The following is a 12,639-nucleotide window of genomic DNA, read 5'->3' on the forward strand; positions in this document are numbered from 1 at the left end:
CCCGCGCGCCTCCGGTAGCTCGACGTAGTTACCTCCCAATTCACGGCACAAATGCCAAGCACCGCATCCCTTTTAGTCACTACAATCGTCAGCTTTCAATTCACAAGAAGTATAGATAGGCGACGATTATTAATAGTTGTAACGCTTTTGTCTATATTATGATTTCTATTAATCTACTCATCTTGATCAAACGAAACTTTTTGAAAGCGTATTTCAGAAGCATTTAAAATTAATGAGGCTCTATCTATAGCCATTCAACCCGCAGCACCAACTGTAGTAATGCATATTTGCAAGATGTTGGGAGTGAGAGCAAATAAAGAAAGCAGAGAAAATGCACTTTACAATACTTAAAGCTTCAAATAGCTCACACACACACACTCAAAGAAATGAGAGTACGCGGCAATGAATGGAAACAACAGAAGTGAATTGTATGGGTTTAAATAAACAAACAGAATTAAGGAGGTACTACCAAAAAGATGAAAGCAGGAAGAAATGTCGTAGAAGGTTCCATTAAATGGTGTAATCTGAGTGTAAAACTGTCTAAGCTTGAGTGACACTCGCAACAGGACCTTCATTTCTCTGAGCAGGACGGACGGCTGATTAGGCAAGTTAGCAAGAAATCATAAGGTAATCAACACACACCTCCAAAGTAAATACCACAACCGAGTACGACGGCAATAATCGCACATGAGACAATAGTGATCCAGAAGCAGATCCACCTTTTACGTCTAGCGGCTCTGGCGGATTTAACAGCTCTTTCAGTCTGGAGAAGACCGAGTTCCATATCTTTGTTAGTCTCTTCAGCAGAAGCGTGGATGTTTTGTAGAGTATCGTCTTGTTGCTCAACGAGGATAGACATGTCGTTGAACAACTGAGCCAACTCGGTCAGAGTTCTCTCAATCTTTTTGATATCCTCGTGCCTATCTTGAACCTCTCTATAAGCAGATTTAGCATCACCGTATCTATTAGATTGTAAAAGAGCCTGACTGAATATCTGATTATCGGGGCTATCAACAGCCTGTTCAATCTCATCAGGGTTAGCATCAGGTTTAACAATTCTGTATTGTCTCTCAATTCTTTGTTTCTGCTTTGAGCGTGAGGTTTGCTCAACTTTCTGATAATCTTGGATAGTCTCTAAGAATTTACCCTTTACAGACGCAATTTGAGTTCTTCTAACGTTGATGTCGTTTGTAGGGACTTGACCAGACGCGTTTTCCTTCTCGAGGGATTTAATTTCAGTCTTTATCTTGTTAGTGAGCTTCGAGGTGTGTGAGACGAGTGATTCAAGTTCAGCGTGAACGCGATCTTGAGCCTTCTCATCCATGTTATTCAAAGACTGGTTATGTAGCTGGCCAATCTGTGAAATATTTCCTTGTAAACCAGCTAACGACGACTGTATATCTGATATTTTGTTGAAAAACGACGACATATCACCGATAGTGGATATGTTCTTGGTAGAGGATACATCGTCCATCTCATATTGGGGCGTGGAGTATGAGTGCTGTTGGAATTGGCTGGTGGTGAGTGAGTTTAGTGTGCTGTGCGCTACGCAGTAATCTTACTCGTAGCTTCCACCGCCAGCGTTTTGCTGAGCCTGTGATGATTATTAGATGATTAGATCTTTATACGCGTTTTTAAGCGTATAACTTACTCTCAACGCAGCTAGCCTATCTCTAGCCATGACTATACGTGTTCAAGGTGCAATAACGCATAAAAGGTATAAAATATTTATTTTAAAATTGTTTATCTTGTATCATATAGATACTCTTCTCACTGATTGTCTACTCCTTACAACCGCGATACCACCTTTAATGGCACCTTCAAAATCTAAATTAAGGGAATTCACAGAGCATCAAGGTCATTTTAGTCTTGTGAGGTTGGTAAATTAGTCCATTCTCTCTCCCGCCCACTCACTCCGCTTAGAAACTTCCACCTCGCTGACCTCTTTACAATCATGAACGGCGTCTGTGGCGTTAGTTCCTTGTTTTCATCTGCTCACTACCTCATCGATCCTTCCAATAAGCATCCTCTATACGCTGCACTTCTCCTCCCTGCGTGTGGTTTCATTTTCGACGCTTTAGACGGCAAAGTAGCTCGCTGGAGAAAGTCATCTTCAATGCTCGGTCAGGAATTAGATTCGCTGGCTGATCTTATCAGCTTCGGCGTTGCACCCGCCTTTCTCGCCTTCTCTATAGGTCTGAGGAGCAAGGTGGATATGATCATGTTGATTGGCTTTGTTTGCGCAGGTCTAGCAAGGCTTGCTCGATTCAATGCAACGATCGCCAATCTCCCTAAAGATGCCAGTGGGAAATCAAAGTACTTTGAAGGACTACCCATCCCTTCTAGTCTCTGCCTCGTCGCTTACATGGCTTATCTCATTCACAACGATCTAATTCACGATAGTATACCACTCGGGTATCATTTGCACGCGCTGCACCCACTCAGTCTCCTCTTTGGACTGTGGGCTGCTGCGATGGTATCGAAAACATTACGAGTACCAAAGTTATAAAGTTGAAGTGAAATGCATTTTATACGTTATTCAATGACTCATATTCTTCTTGCCCTTCTTTAGCCTTCTCGATATTATCTTCCTGCCTGTCCTCGAGCGTATTCTCGCCAAGAAGCCGAAAGTGCGTTTTCTCTTGCGTGTCGATGGCTGATAGTCGGTGCCTCTGTAAGGTTGTCAGCTGGAGTGGAGAAGAAGGTAGCGATCCACCAACCTTGAGCCGAATCTCAATCCACTCGCAGCAATAGCTGAAATGGCTGGTAAGGTTGGTCGCCTATTGAGAAGCGTGGTGAATGTCGGGAAGAGTGGGATGTTCCCAGGCATAGTGAGTGCAACTGGCCTAGTAACTTTACTAATTGAACGTGTAAAATTTAAAATATTTCCATTTAAAACTCTTTGGATAACAGATCGTGGCATCGTGGTCGTCGATAAAGACGATAAAATCTAAATTGGGAGTTTAAAATGCTCAGTGGAAGATATACATCCAGATTGAGGCGGGTTCTTAGAGTGCCCACCCACGCAGCGCAATTCTCATCGATAAACGCGTTCGACAGGACACTGCAGGTGAAAGAGCAGCCAGAAGACAGGGAAGTCATGGCATTAGAAAACAAGCAAAACCTTGCTTTTGAAACTTTCGTTGCTGCTCATCGCCCACTCTTCATTTCTGGTCCTGCTCTCCCTTCGAGTGCCACTCCAGCACCGCACAAACTCAACGATGACCAGATCGACTCTATCCTCGACGATATCGATTGTGCTCTCTTTAAAGTCAAGATCACTGAGTTGGCTGACTACAGGGGTGCTCTCGCTAGAATCGGCCTCGGCGAAAGCCTCCAAATCGAGCTCGACAGCGTAAAGAGGAAGAGAAAGAAGAAAATGAACAAGCACAAGTATAGGAAACGTAGGAAGGTTTGTGAGGGATGTATTACATTTACTCTTCTAACCAATCAACAGGCACACCGTGCAGAAAGGAAGCGACTCGGCAAGTAAAGAAAGTAAAGAAAGTAAAGAATATATGGATACATACTCACTTCACCACCACATCAATCTTGGCCCAGTTTTGGTACACATTCCCTTCATCCTTGTTGAGAATGGTCGATGTATTCGCGTGAGCTGCGTACTCGTCGTGCAAAAACGTAGCGAGGGGGTGATGAAATTCGAAAAACGCGCTGCCATGTCTGGGGTAAGCTGCGTCTCTATCCTTATCATCGACATGGCACGGCTTGCGATGTGCAGCACTCTTATCGAATTTACCGCCAGCGTAAAACATGACGCCAGACTGATTGGTGTGGAACCTGAGTGCGACGTCTCCACTTTCGAGTGTAAGCTGAGGCTGGTGAGTTTGTGCGATCTCCGTTGCCGGTTTCACATCCTGCAGTGAGTGTGCGATTGTCCTGTCTATGCCGCGTGCATTTCTGTCAAAGAGGTAGTAGTGGTCTTGCACGATCTCCCTATCACCGATCTTGCGCTGCGTTGAAAAGTCGAATGGCGTGCCTTGTATCGCCACGCTCTTGCCAGTAGCAAGTTTGGTCGCTGGGTCTGTTTCGGCGATGCTGCGCGCATTCAGGTATAGATCGTGGTCGGCGATGGTAGATGACTTGACCTGGTCCGCTGTGAGATTGAATCCCCAGTGCTGGGTGAGGTTGATCGGACATGCAACCTCATCGAGCATCTTGGCGCGGTGGGTGAGAATCAGGCTGTGGTCACTGAGGAAGAAGGCTGCCTCTACTAGCATAGTGCCAGGATAGCCATTCTCACCAGAAGATGAGACATAATTGAACAAAGCCATGGAGTGATTGGGGAGTCTGTCGTTTTCAGCGTATAGCTGCGCCTGCTCAAGTTTAATAGGGGCGAACAACTTCTTATCGAAAGCGTCTACACCGCCGTGGAGGGATACGCTATCACCCTCGACGAGTTGTGGAGTGAATGAGGTCGATGAATCTATCTGATGATTCCCAACAGGAAGTCTGTTTGTATATCTCCCAATTATCGTATGCAGGAATTTACTCTTCTGGTGGTCCTCCACGTCTGGCGCTGGGATAACGTCGATGGTCTCACCATTACTGAGATTTATCTGGAGACTGTGCACTGTCAATCCAAATTCGAGTACTTGCAAGGTTATTCTGTTGTTTGGTGATGTTATTTGCATTGTCGTTGTTCTTGTCGTTGTTCTTGTTTAACGGTTATCTCCACGGCTGTCTCCGCTTATGTCTACTCCAGACAAAGTCATCTTACTAATCTCGGAGTCTTCCATGATGGTGTGTGGTGGTGTAGGTGGGTGTGTCAATGCGCGTTAACTTCAATCGGTACCAGCCCGGCTTCGAACCTCCAACCTTGCCTTGTTCTGTACACCGAAGTCACATCCCACCCCACTTATCGCCTTATCTTCGCTCTTCCACCAGCTAAAATGGTTGCACCAGCAGATCTCCCGCTTGTTACCGTCGATGCCCTCGATAAAGTACGCTGGCTGTCTACCCACCGCTCCACTCTCACGCCTTCTCCAGGTTTACCCCGCGGACAGAGTAACCAATCAAGGTGTTCGCTGGAATTCGTTGGTTGAATCCTTCAAATCTCACTACGGCTACAAACCCGCTTTCATCGTCAGGGCTCCCGGCCGTGTCAATCTCATCGGTGAACACATCGATCATGCTCTCTTCGGCGTCGTCCCGATGGCCATTGTCCCCGATGTGATCATCGCTATTGGTCCGCGTGCAGACACCCATGAGATCAGAGCGCAAAACGTCGATCCCAAGTACCCCCCAACCGCCTTTACTCCGAGCTACAGCGGTGGTCCAGCCGTCGACATTGAAATACGCCATCTCCAATGGCATTCCTACGTCAAGGCGGCATTGCTGGTGGGCTCTTATGCTTTTGTCTGGCTCAATCCGACGCTGACTCGCTCCAGGGCTACCTCAAACACCCCCACTCTGGTGGTCAGTCTGCAGGTCTCGACATGCTCTACGATGGCACGGTCCCTGCAGGATCCGGACTGAGCAGTTCTGCAGCCATGGTAATCAGCACTCTTCTCGCTCTCCTCGCCGCCAACGCACGCCTTGAAGGCATCTCCAAGGGCGATCTCGTCAAGATGTCCATGGGCGCCGAGGGCAATGTGGGTGTCAACACAGGCGGTATGGACCAGGCAGCCTCCGTCATATCCACTCCTGCTGCCGCTCTCTATGTCCAATTCTTCCCTCAGCTCGCCGGCGACCCCGTTCCTATCCCCGCCACAGACCCCGCCATCAGCTTCGTCATTGCCAACACCCTCGTAACATCCGATAAAGCGACAACGGCGAAATACAACTACAACTTACGCGTCGTCGAGACTCTCGCCGGTGCGGCTCTCCTCGCCAAGAGACTGGGGTTGGCGTATACACCTGCTGATAAAGTGTCCTATCGACAGATCGTCAGTGAGGTTGCCGGTGGAGAACACAGTCTCACGGGGGAGAGTGTGGACAACACCGACCCTACCGCAGGGCTGCGTGCGGCGTTCAAAAAAACCTTGCAAGCTATCGAACACCATCTCGGAAACGATAGTGTGCGCGATGGACTGAGCGAAGATGATCTCATCGACGCTTTGGATATGTCTAAACAGTCTTTCGCTGACACTTACCTCTCCCTCGCTGTCGAGCCTCTCGGTGGCAAGTACAGACTTTATTCACGCGCCAAACATATCTTGGAAGAGGCGCTTCGTGTATTGGAATTCAGAAGGGCTATTGAGACAGGCGCTGATGGTAACATGCAAAATTTACCCAAGTTGCTCGGTCAGATTATGGGCCAGTCGCAGGATAGCTGCAGAGATCAATTCATGTGCAGCTGTAAGGAAATTGACGAAATTACTTCCATAGCAAGCGAGGAAGGCGCACTCGGTAGTAGACTAACTGGCGCTGGTTGGGGTGGGTCCACTGTCAGCCTTGTCCCGGCACATATCGTTCCCCGCTTCATTGAGAATGTCTCCAAGAGGTACAGTAAGTACCAGGGCCTTGGTAAGGATGAGCTTGAGCAGGCTATTTTCGCTACTCTGCCTGCTTCTGGTGCTTGTGTGCATCCGCTGGATTAAGATGGAGCATATGGAACACATGCCTTAGATTCATACATTTATACACGTTTATTCTACATTAATAGATGGTCGACGCTTGCATCACGCAGTCACGCACTCACACCTACGTATCGCCACGCTCGAGCAGACTGCCTGCAGCGTCTACGTGTGCATTAGTCAGCTCGTCCTCATTGATATCGAGGTTGTTTATCTGTTCGAGTTGCTCATCTTGCTCATCGTGCGCGCTGTGTGCGTCTCCCCTACGACGCGAGAAGGAGGGCAAGAGCCAATTATCGTCGTCTTGGCTATCCTCGCTATCATCGCTATCACTAACGAACTGCGCATAAGCCTCATCCTGCGCCTTTCTGCTACTGTGAACGACCTCGCTCATCATGCGCGCACTCTCCTGTCGTGTGACCTCCTCTTTCTGGAGAGCTAGTGAATCGTGTGTGCTCATGAAGACGCTCGAGTCGACTGGTTTCTCGGTGGCACTCTTCAATGACATATTGGATATACCCTCGTGCACTTTCTCCTCATCCCTCTTCTCTAGCTCGCTGATGCGCCTCTGTGCGTGCTCCCGCTTCGCTGCCAGTGTCTCCACAGGGAGGAGCTTCTTCGTAGACAGCCTGTCGAAGCGGTGGATTATCTCCTGCAGCTGTCCTATATCGCTACATCGATCAATGTCCACCTTCTGACTCGGTGGTGGGCGTAGTAACGATCCTTTCGTTCTGTGGAACGTCATCCTGTGCTGGAGCGGTGGAAACGCAGTGGGTTTAGGATTGGGTGTGGTGCTTGAACCGCTCGTATCCATCGCCACCGTTTTGCTCCTTTCGGCGCTCTGTATGCGGTCTGGAAGATGCAACATTCTGTGGGTGTTCTTGTAGACGGAGTGAAAGTGCAAGTATGCGAGTGTGTATATACTCATCTCTGATACACTCCCCTCATACCCGTCCTCTCGCATCAATAACAACTTTCTCGACAAAAACAGCACGCGGTGGATGAAATTTCTCACATACCTGCAAACACGTAGAAAAATGAAATACATAACAATTATCCAAGAATCTATTACATTATTAGCTTGATGTTTCTAATTTAAGCTATGGCTGTGCGGTTATCGCGTGTTTTGCAAATTAACACTGATAACAAAGTAACAAAACGAAGAAATTGGAAAAAGAAGAAGAAAGAGAAAGCTTTGGGTTATTATACCTCATTACTATCACCAACCTATCCAAAAACTACAGCATACGCATACACTCCTCCATCACGATCCTCGAGCGGCGTTGCATGCAACACGCCAAATCGTATATCAGTATTCGACGAGTTGCCTCTAAGACTGAATTTAGATCTACATTTGATACCGCAAGTGACACTAAGTGGTATACCCTCTTTAAACGCCTGCTTGAGTGCCGTCTTGATGCGTTTCGATTCGAGACGATGTTCTGATCCACACGTCAGTAATTGAATAAGATCTTGGTGGTTTAGTTGACTGTCAGTGCATTGTTTGATTGTTTCAGTTGGAAGTCCTAAATATCCCAGCAACTCCTTTGTCACAAATACAATCTCCCTCTTCTCACGCTTCACTATCATAAGTTTGTTGTAAGTGTGGTTGAAGAACTCCATCTGCTTCTCGATCGGTTGTGCCTCCTTCCCGAGCATATTCTCAGCGCCAGGGAGACGTTGTGCAGACTTATCTTGTGCGCGTTTATCCTTTTTAGCCTGAGAAGAGTTGAACAGACGACTGAGAATGTTACCGGATTTCTCAGGTTCTGGCTGGAAATGATCAAACGCACGCGCACCGTTGAAGGCCTCCTTTGTAGACTGGTCTTCAAAACTACCAGCTGCAATGCTGCCTGCGCCAACTCTGCTCATCGACTCTGGTTGCCTTTCGTGGTTATTGTAACGCTGCATCGTCGGCGAGAATGCGACGGCGGTGTTACTGACAGCCTCGTTGGAGATATATGGTGCACTCCCACCAACCAAGAATGATAGATTCTTCTTGGATGATAGTATCCCAGTTACGTTCACCTGTCCACCGATAAAGTACGCTACTTGGCCTTTGGTGTCGCGGAGCGGGATGATGTTCACCAGACAGAAGAACGGTGTGCCATCGCGACGGTAATTGAGAAGTAGCTCTGTAATCGGCTCGGCATTGTTGAGTGCGTCTCTTATACGCTGCACAGAGGCTGGCGCTGTACCTGGACCCTGCAAGAATCTGCAATTGCGTCCTATAATGGTAGTTCTGTCGAATCCACTGACCTGTACAGATACGTGAGCAGGTAAACAACTCACCGTACTCTGCTTACCTTCGTGAAACCAAGACTGGACATGACAATAGGGTGATCTCTCAGTCTTGGGTTTGTGAGTACGAATGAGTCCCCGAGGCCATTGCGCTCGAGATCGTTGAGATTTTCCTTCCCGAGTCTCACCTTGCTCCTCTCAATGAGCTTGTGTCTGATGAAATTTTGGAAGTCAATCTCGTAGAGAGAGTGGAGGAGATTGGTTTGGGAGTGAAGAAGGCCAGAATCGAGCTCATTGAGGTATCTCAGTCTGTGGAACACCATTTCTGAATGATTTGGAGGCATATCGACTTTAGTATTCGAAGACGGAGCAATGTACAAGTCGTGGAGAGCTTGTGAGCCAGCCCTGATTTGACCTACGATGCGCTCAAAGACGTCCACATCGGTCCAGTAGTCAAGTTTGTAGGTGGATGGGGATGAGGATTGCTCGAGGTACTCTCTGAATCTGTGTCTGCCGAGTGGATCTCTGATCAACTCCTCAAAGACATTTTCAGATAGAAGATGGCGCATTGAGTAATCTAAATCGGCCTGGACTAGCGAAGTTGGCAGAGAAGTCTGAGCTTTTCTGTCGCCTTCAATGATCCTCCAGTCAGGGAGGTTTGCGATGTTAGAGGATTGCTGAGCGGGCGTTGCTCTAGACGGAGCCCAATTAGCAAGATCTGAGCTTCTTTGAGCGGATTCGTTGAGGTTTGTGGAGGAGGAGTTGAGGTAGTTTGTGTTGGTGTTGGTGTTGCCGAGGCCGTTGACACTGCCACCGCCGCCGCCATTAAGATAGCCACCGCCAAAATCATAGCTGGACTTTATCCTGGAGGAATTTGGGTGGGTAAAGTATCCAGCGCTGTTTGTGATAGGTGGGCTAAGTGGGGGAGTTCCTGGAATGGTCGATTGATCATTTGGGAAGGGCAGGTTGTGGTATTGTCTGAATGAAGGTGGCGTAGGGAAGTTTACGTGTAGGTGCTCTTGGGAGAGGGGGATCTGCGGTGGTGGAGAATGCGGTGGAGGTGGCTGCTGTGGGTGTTGGACTGATGGCTGTGGCTGGGACTGTAACTGTAGTTGTACCTGCATCGTCTGATAGCGTGAGTTTCTATCAGAGGATGTCTGAGAATTCGAGCGTGAATTTGTCTTTACTTGTAGATCGGGCGTGGATTGATCAGAATCTAAGCGGGAATATGTCAAAGTATCCCGTACGAATCACTCCAACTCACCAGAGATATCAGAGTTCGCATCAATGAACTTCTGCTCGTTCACGCTGTGTATTGGATTCTCCTTCAATCCGCTCGTTGGCTTCCTGTGTCTTCTATTAGGAGATTGTGTGCTCAGTAAACACTCCACTCACTCATTCATGTTCAACGCCAACGCCTTATCCAGAAAGACTGTGTCCATTTATCCACTTGAAAATTAATTTGATTGGAGTTGAAGTAGTTGCTTCACCTTCCCTACTGCGGTATTTCATCTTTTCATTCCTTCCCGTCTTGTCCTTCTTGTTGCAAATTAAAGCCAATTTTCACTCCTCTATTCTCTCATTTCCCCTTTCTCATTGTGTACTCCGTCTCGCACAGACACCGCCGATAACTGCGATTTTCACTATCTCCCAGTACCTTCCGACATTATTGTCTTTGTCTATGCACTCCAGTCACACATTCCATTTGCATCCGATCGATTCGTTGCTTCGATCTGATTAGTTGGGGTGGGTAGTGGTGACTAGAAAGGGATATCGTGTTGATTTGAGATGGGTGCGCTAAGTGCTCGTCTATAAAACTTGGAATTTGCATTGTTGTCGTATTCGTTGTGGCTGCTATAGGCTACACAATCTTAGCCATAATATAGGCACACGCTGGATGATAATACTCGTCCAGTCCTAGCATCAGATCTCTCAAAATGGCCTGTGTACACTCAAAAGAGCCAATTTGCGCAATAGTCATTAATCCACAAATTCTGAGACACGAGAGTGTGAAAATCTTATCAAGATTGTGTAAACATCTATCACACCGACGTCGATGCCAACAACAACAGCAATAGCAACAGATTCATCAGATACACCACACTCCTCCAACCAAGACGTCTCACTCACAATCTCCCACTCCCGCCCCTCCTCGTTCAGATGTTCCTGGCGCACACTGCTCAATCTCCCGCGCCGCGTATTTGCTCCACCGGCGATCCCTTCTGCGCCCAGGTTTAAAGTGCGTTCCTGTGCAGCGACGCCGCTCGATGCTGTCACGCTCGAGAGCATTCTCAACGACAGCTACCTCCCGCCACTGGTGAGTGTCGTTTGTGTGAGTGGTGTGCGTGGTGCGCTTACAACTGCTTTCACCCACAGACTCTCGTCGATTTCCAAGACTACCTCGTCTTCAGCGAGAACAGCGTCGAGAATCTCTTTTACCTGCGCTGGTTGGCACATTACGCGTCGTTGCACGAGAAATTGAATTCTATAAGCAATAACAATGGCATTAACAACAACAACAACAACCAACGTAGCAGCAGCGATGCGGCAGAAGTGATCGATGAAATGTCTCAGCAATACCAGCGTTCTCTTTCTACTTTCATCCTCCCTGGCAGCGCATACGAGCTCAATCTGCCATCAAAGCTTATCCAGGAACTGCTTATGATTGCTCCACAGCAGTATGTAGATGTCGGTGATCTCACATCAACGCATAGACACGCCGTTCTCCCTCCCCCAGCTGACGCTGTGCCTCTTGTGCAGTGCAAACATGCTGTTGTGCAGATGTTGCGCGGCAGCGCACGCAAATTCTCAGCCAAATCCCCAGCTAATGGAGGACGCAAGCGTGGCTGGTTTGCGCTCTTTGTTGGTGTTCTTTTTGGTCTCTTTGGTCTGCTTATCGTGCTCGTTGCGCGTCTTTATCAGAAGGGTGTGATGTTCTTTTCCATAATCGTACTACTCTGCTAATAGAGCTAATCACAGGCGACGGCGGTAGACGCACTGCTGGTGCTTCTATCCCATTCTTTTGGTTCGGCGTCGCTACTTTTGTGATGGGATTGCATGGCGTGGGTTGGAGGTGTTTATATAAGCGTCTCGCTCATACCGTTTCCCATTTAGATATGCATCGTCGTCTTCATGTTCGGTGGTGTGTAGAATGGGCTAGACGTGCTAAGAAACCCACTCAAACGACACAGACGCGCGTCAACTACATCCAATAGAGCTCGCGATGGCGCCTTCGACGCTTTATCATACTAGCAGTGGTAGTGGTAGTGCTAAAACTCACACATCCGACGAAAGTGAGTTGGGTGAGACACGATGAGAATACACCCACTCATACCGCCCCCAGGAACGCTTGGCGTCGGCGCTGATGCATATGGACTTAATACCAAACGTTCAAATACCACGACATCGCATCGCAGCAATTCCGACGACAATACATCGCAAACATCGCACACATACACTACTCCGAACAATGCAGAACGCGGTAGTGACAAGATAAACAAGGTAGACAAATGCGACGAATATGACACAACATTTTACCACGAAGACGCTCTGAAAAGTGCTAATACGCGCATGAAACGCAAATTTGAACAGGTGCCGCCCGTGACGACGACAGCGACTTACGTACCTTACATCGATACGCCATTCGTGCCAAACAAGCCTGGATACTTGAAACGATTTGGTACGGTGACTCGCCACACTCAACCAAAGAGTGCAGGTGTGCGTGGTGTGTTTGAACCACTGACGAGCGTTGACGAACCCATCGTCAGTCGCGTGCAGTTACAGGTGTTCTACTTGGCTGTCGTGTGGGCTACTATTCTGGCTGCTGTAGGGGGTACGCTTGCCATCGTGCTTTAGTTTGCTG

At 48.0% G+C, this 12,639-nt stretch overlaps 9 protein-coding genes across 9 annotated transcripts; 4 read left to right on the top strand and 5 right to left on the bottom strand.

Moving 5' to 3' along the window:
* Positions 1 to 540: 540 nt before the first annotated feature.
* Positions 541 to 1,681, bottom strand: J056_004373 (Syntaxin-like protein psy1; the record flags this gene model as incomplete). Its single annotated transcript, XM_009269568.1, has 4 exons — positions 541 to 596; positions 643 to 1,514; positions 1,563 to 1,594; positions 1,652 to 1,681. 4 exons carry the CDS (start codon positions 1,679 to 1,681, stop codon positions 541 to 543), a joined length of 990 nt encoding a protein of 329 aa, XP_009267843.1.
* Positions 1,682 to 1,811: 130 nt separating this feature from the next.
* J056_004374 (CDP-diacylglycerol--serine O-phosphatidyltransferase) lies at positions 1,812 to 2,509 on the top strand (the record flags this gene model as incomplete). Its single annotated transcript, XM_009269569.1, has 2 exons — positions 1,812 to 1,876; positions 1,924 to 2,509. 2 exons carry the CDS (start codon positions 1,812 to 1,814, stop codon positions 2,507 to 2,509), a joined length of 651 nt encoding a protein of 216 aa, XP_009267844.1.
* Positions 2,510 to 2,539: 30 nt separating this feature from the next.
* On the bottom strand, positions 2,540 to 2,830 carry J056_004375 (uncharacterized protein; the record flags this gene model as incomplete). Its single annotated transcript, XM_009269570.1, has 2 exons — positions 2,540 to 2,672; positions 2,721 to 2,830. The coding sequence occupies 2 exons, from the start codon at positions 2,828 to 2,830 to the stop codon at positions 2,540 to 2,542; spliced, it is 243 nt and encodes an 80-aa protein (XP_009267845.1).
* A 138-nt stretch (positions 2,831 to 2,968) lies between these two features.
* Positions 2,969 to 3,493, top strand: J056_004376 (uncharacterized protein; the record flags this gene model as incomplete). Its single annotated transcript, XM_009269571.1, has 2 exons — positions 2,969 to 3,412; positions 3,458 to 3,493. 2 exons carry the CDS (start codon positions 2,969 to 2,971, stop codon positions 3,491 to 3,493), a joined length of 480 nt encoding a protein of 159 aa, XP_009267846.1.
* A 37-nt stretch (positions 3,494 to 3,530) lies between these two features.
* On the bottom strand, positions 3,531 to 4,652 carry J056_004377 (Aldose 1-epimerase; the record flags this gene model as incomplete). Its single annotated transcript, XM_009269572.1, has 1 exon — positions 3,531 to 4,652. The coding sequence occupies one exon, from the start codon at positions 4,650 to 4,652 to the stop codon at positions 3,531 to 3,533; it is 1,122 nt and encodes a 373-aa protein (XP_009267847.1).
* A 258-nt stretch (positions 4,653 to 4,910) lies between these two features.
* On the top strand, positions 4,911 to 6,560 carry J056_004378 (Galactokinase; the record flags this gene model as incomplete). Its single annotated transcript, XM_009269573.1, has 3 exons — positions 4,911 to 4,961; positions 5,008 to 5,358; positions 5,409 to 6,560. 3 exons carry the CDS (start codon positions 4,911 to 4,913, stop codon positions 6,558 to 6,560), a joined length of 1,554 nt encoding a protein of 517 aa, XP_009267848.1.
* A 103-nt stretch (positions 6,561 to 6,663) lies between these two features.
* Positions 6,664 to 7,464, bottom strand: J056_004379 (uncharacterized protein; the record flags this gene model as incomplete). Its single annotated transcript, XM_009269574.1, has 1 exon — positions 6,664 to 7,464. The coding sequence occupies one exon, from the start codon at positions 7,462 to 7,464 to the stop codon at positions 6,664 to 6,666; it is 801 nt and encodes a 266-aa protein (XP_009267849.1).
* A 299-nt stretch (positions 7,465 to 7,763) lies between these two features.
* J056_004380 (Phototropin-1A) lies at positions 7,764 to 10,219 on the bottom strand (the record flags this gene model as incomplete). The annotated part of the gene is made up of 4 exons (XM_009269575.1): positions 7,764 to 8,795; positions 8,843 to 9,993; positions 10,042 to 10,124; positions 10,173 to 10,219. The coding sequence occupies 4 exons, from the start codon at positions 10,217 to 10,219 to the stop codon at positions 7,764 to 7,766; spliced, it is 2,313 nt and encodes a 770-aa protein (XP_009267850.1).
* A 614-nt stretch (positions 10,220 to 10,833) lies between these two features.
* J056_004381 (uncharacterized protein) lies at positions 10,834 to 12,632 on the top strand (the record flags this gene model as incomplete). Its single annotated transcript, XM_009269576.1, has 6 exons — positions 10,834 to 11,094; positions 11,154 to 11,703; positions 11,757 to 11,839; positions 11,892 to 11,919; positions 11,969 to 12,070; positions 12,121 to 12,632. 6 exons carry the CDS (start codon positions 10,834 to 10,836, stop codon positions 12,630 to 12,632), a joined length of 1,536 nt encoding a protein of 511 aa, XP_009267851.1.
* Between the last annotated feature and the right edge of the window lie 7 nt (positions 12,633 to 12,639).

The sequence above is a fragment of the Wallemia ichthyophaga genome (genome assembly GCF_000400465.1).
Source record: "Wallemia ichthyophaga EXF-994 unplaced genomic scaffold scaffold8, whole genome shotgun sequence".
NCBI classification, from domain to species: domain Eukaryota; kingdom Fungi; phylum Basidiomycota; class Wallemiomycetes; order Wallemiales; family Wallemiaceae; genus Wallemia; species Wallemia ichthyophaga.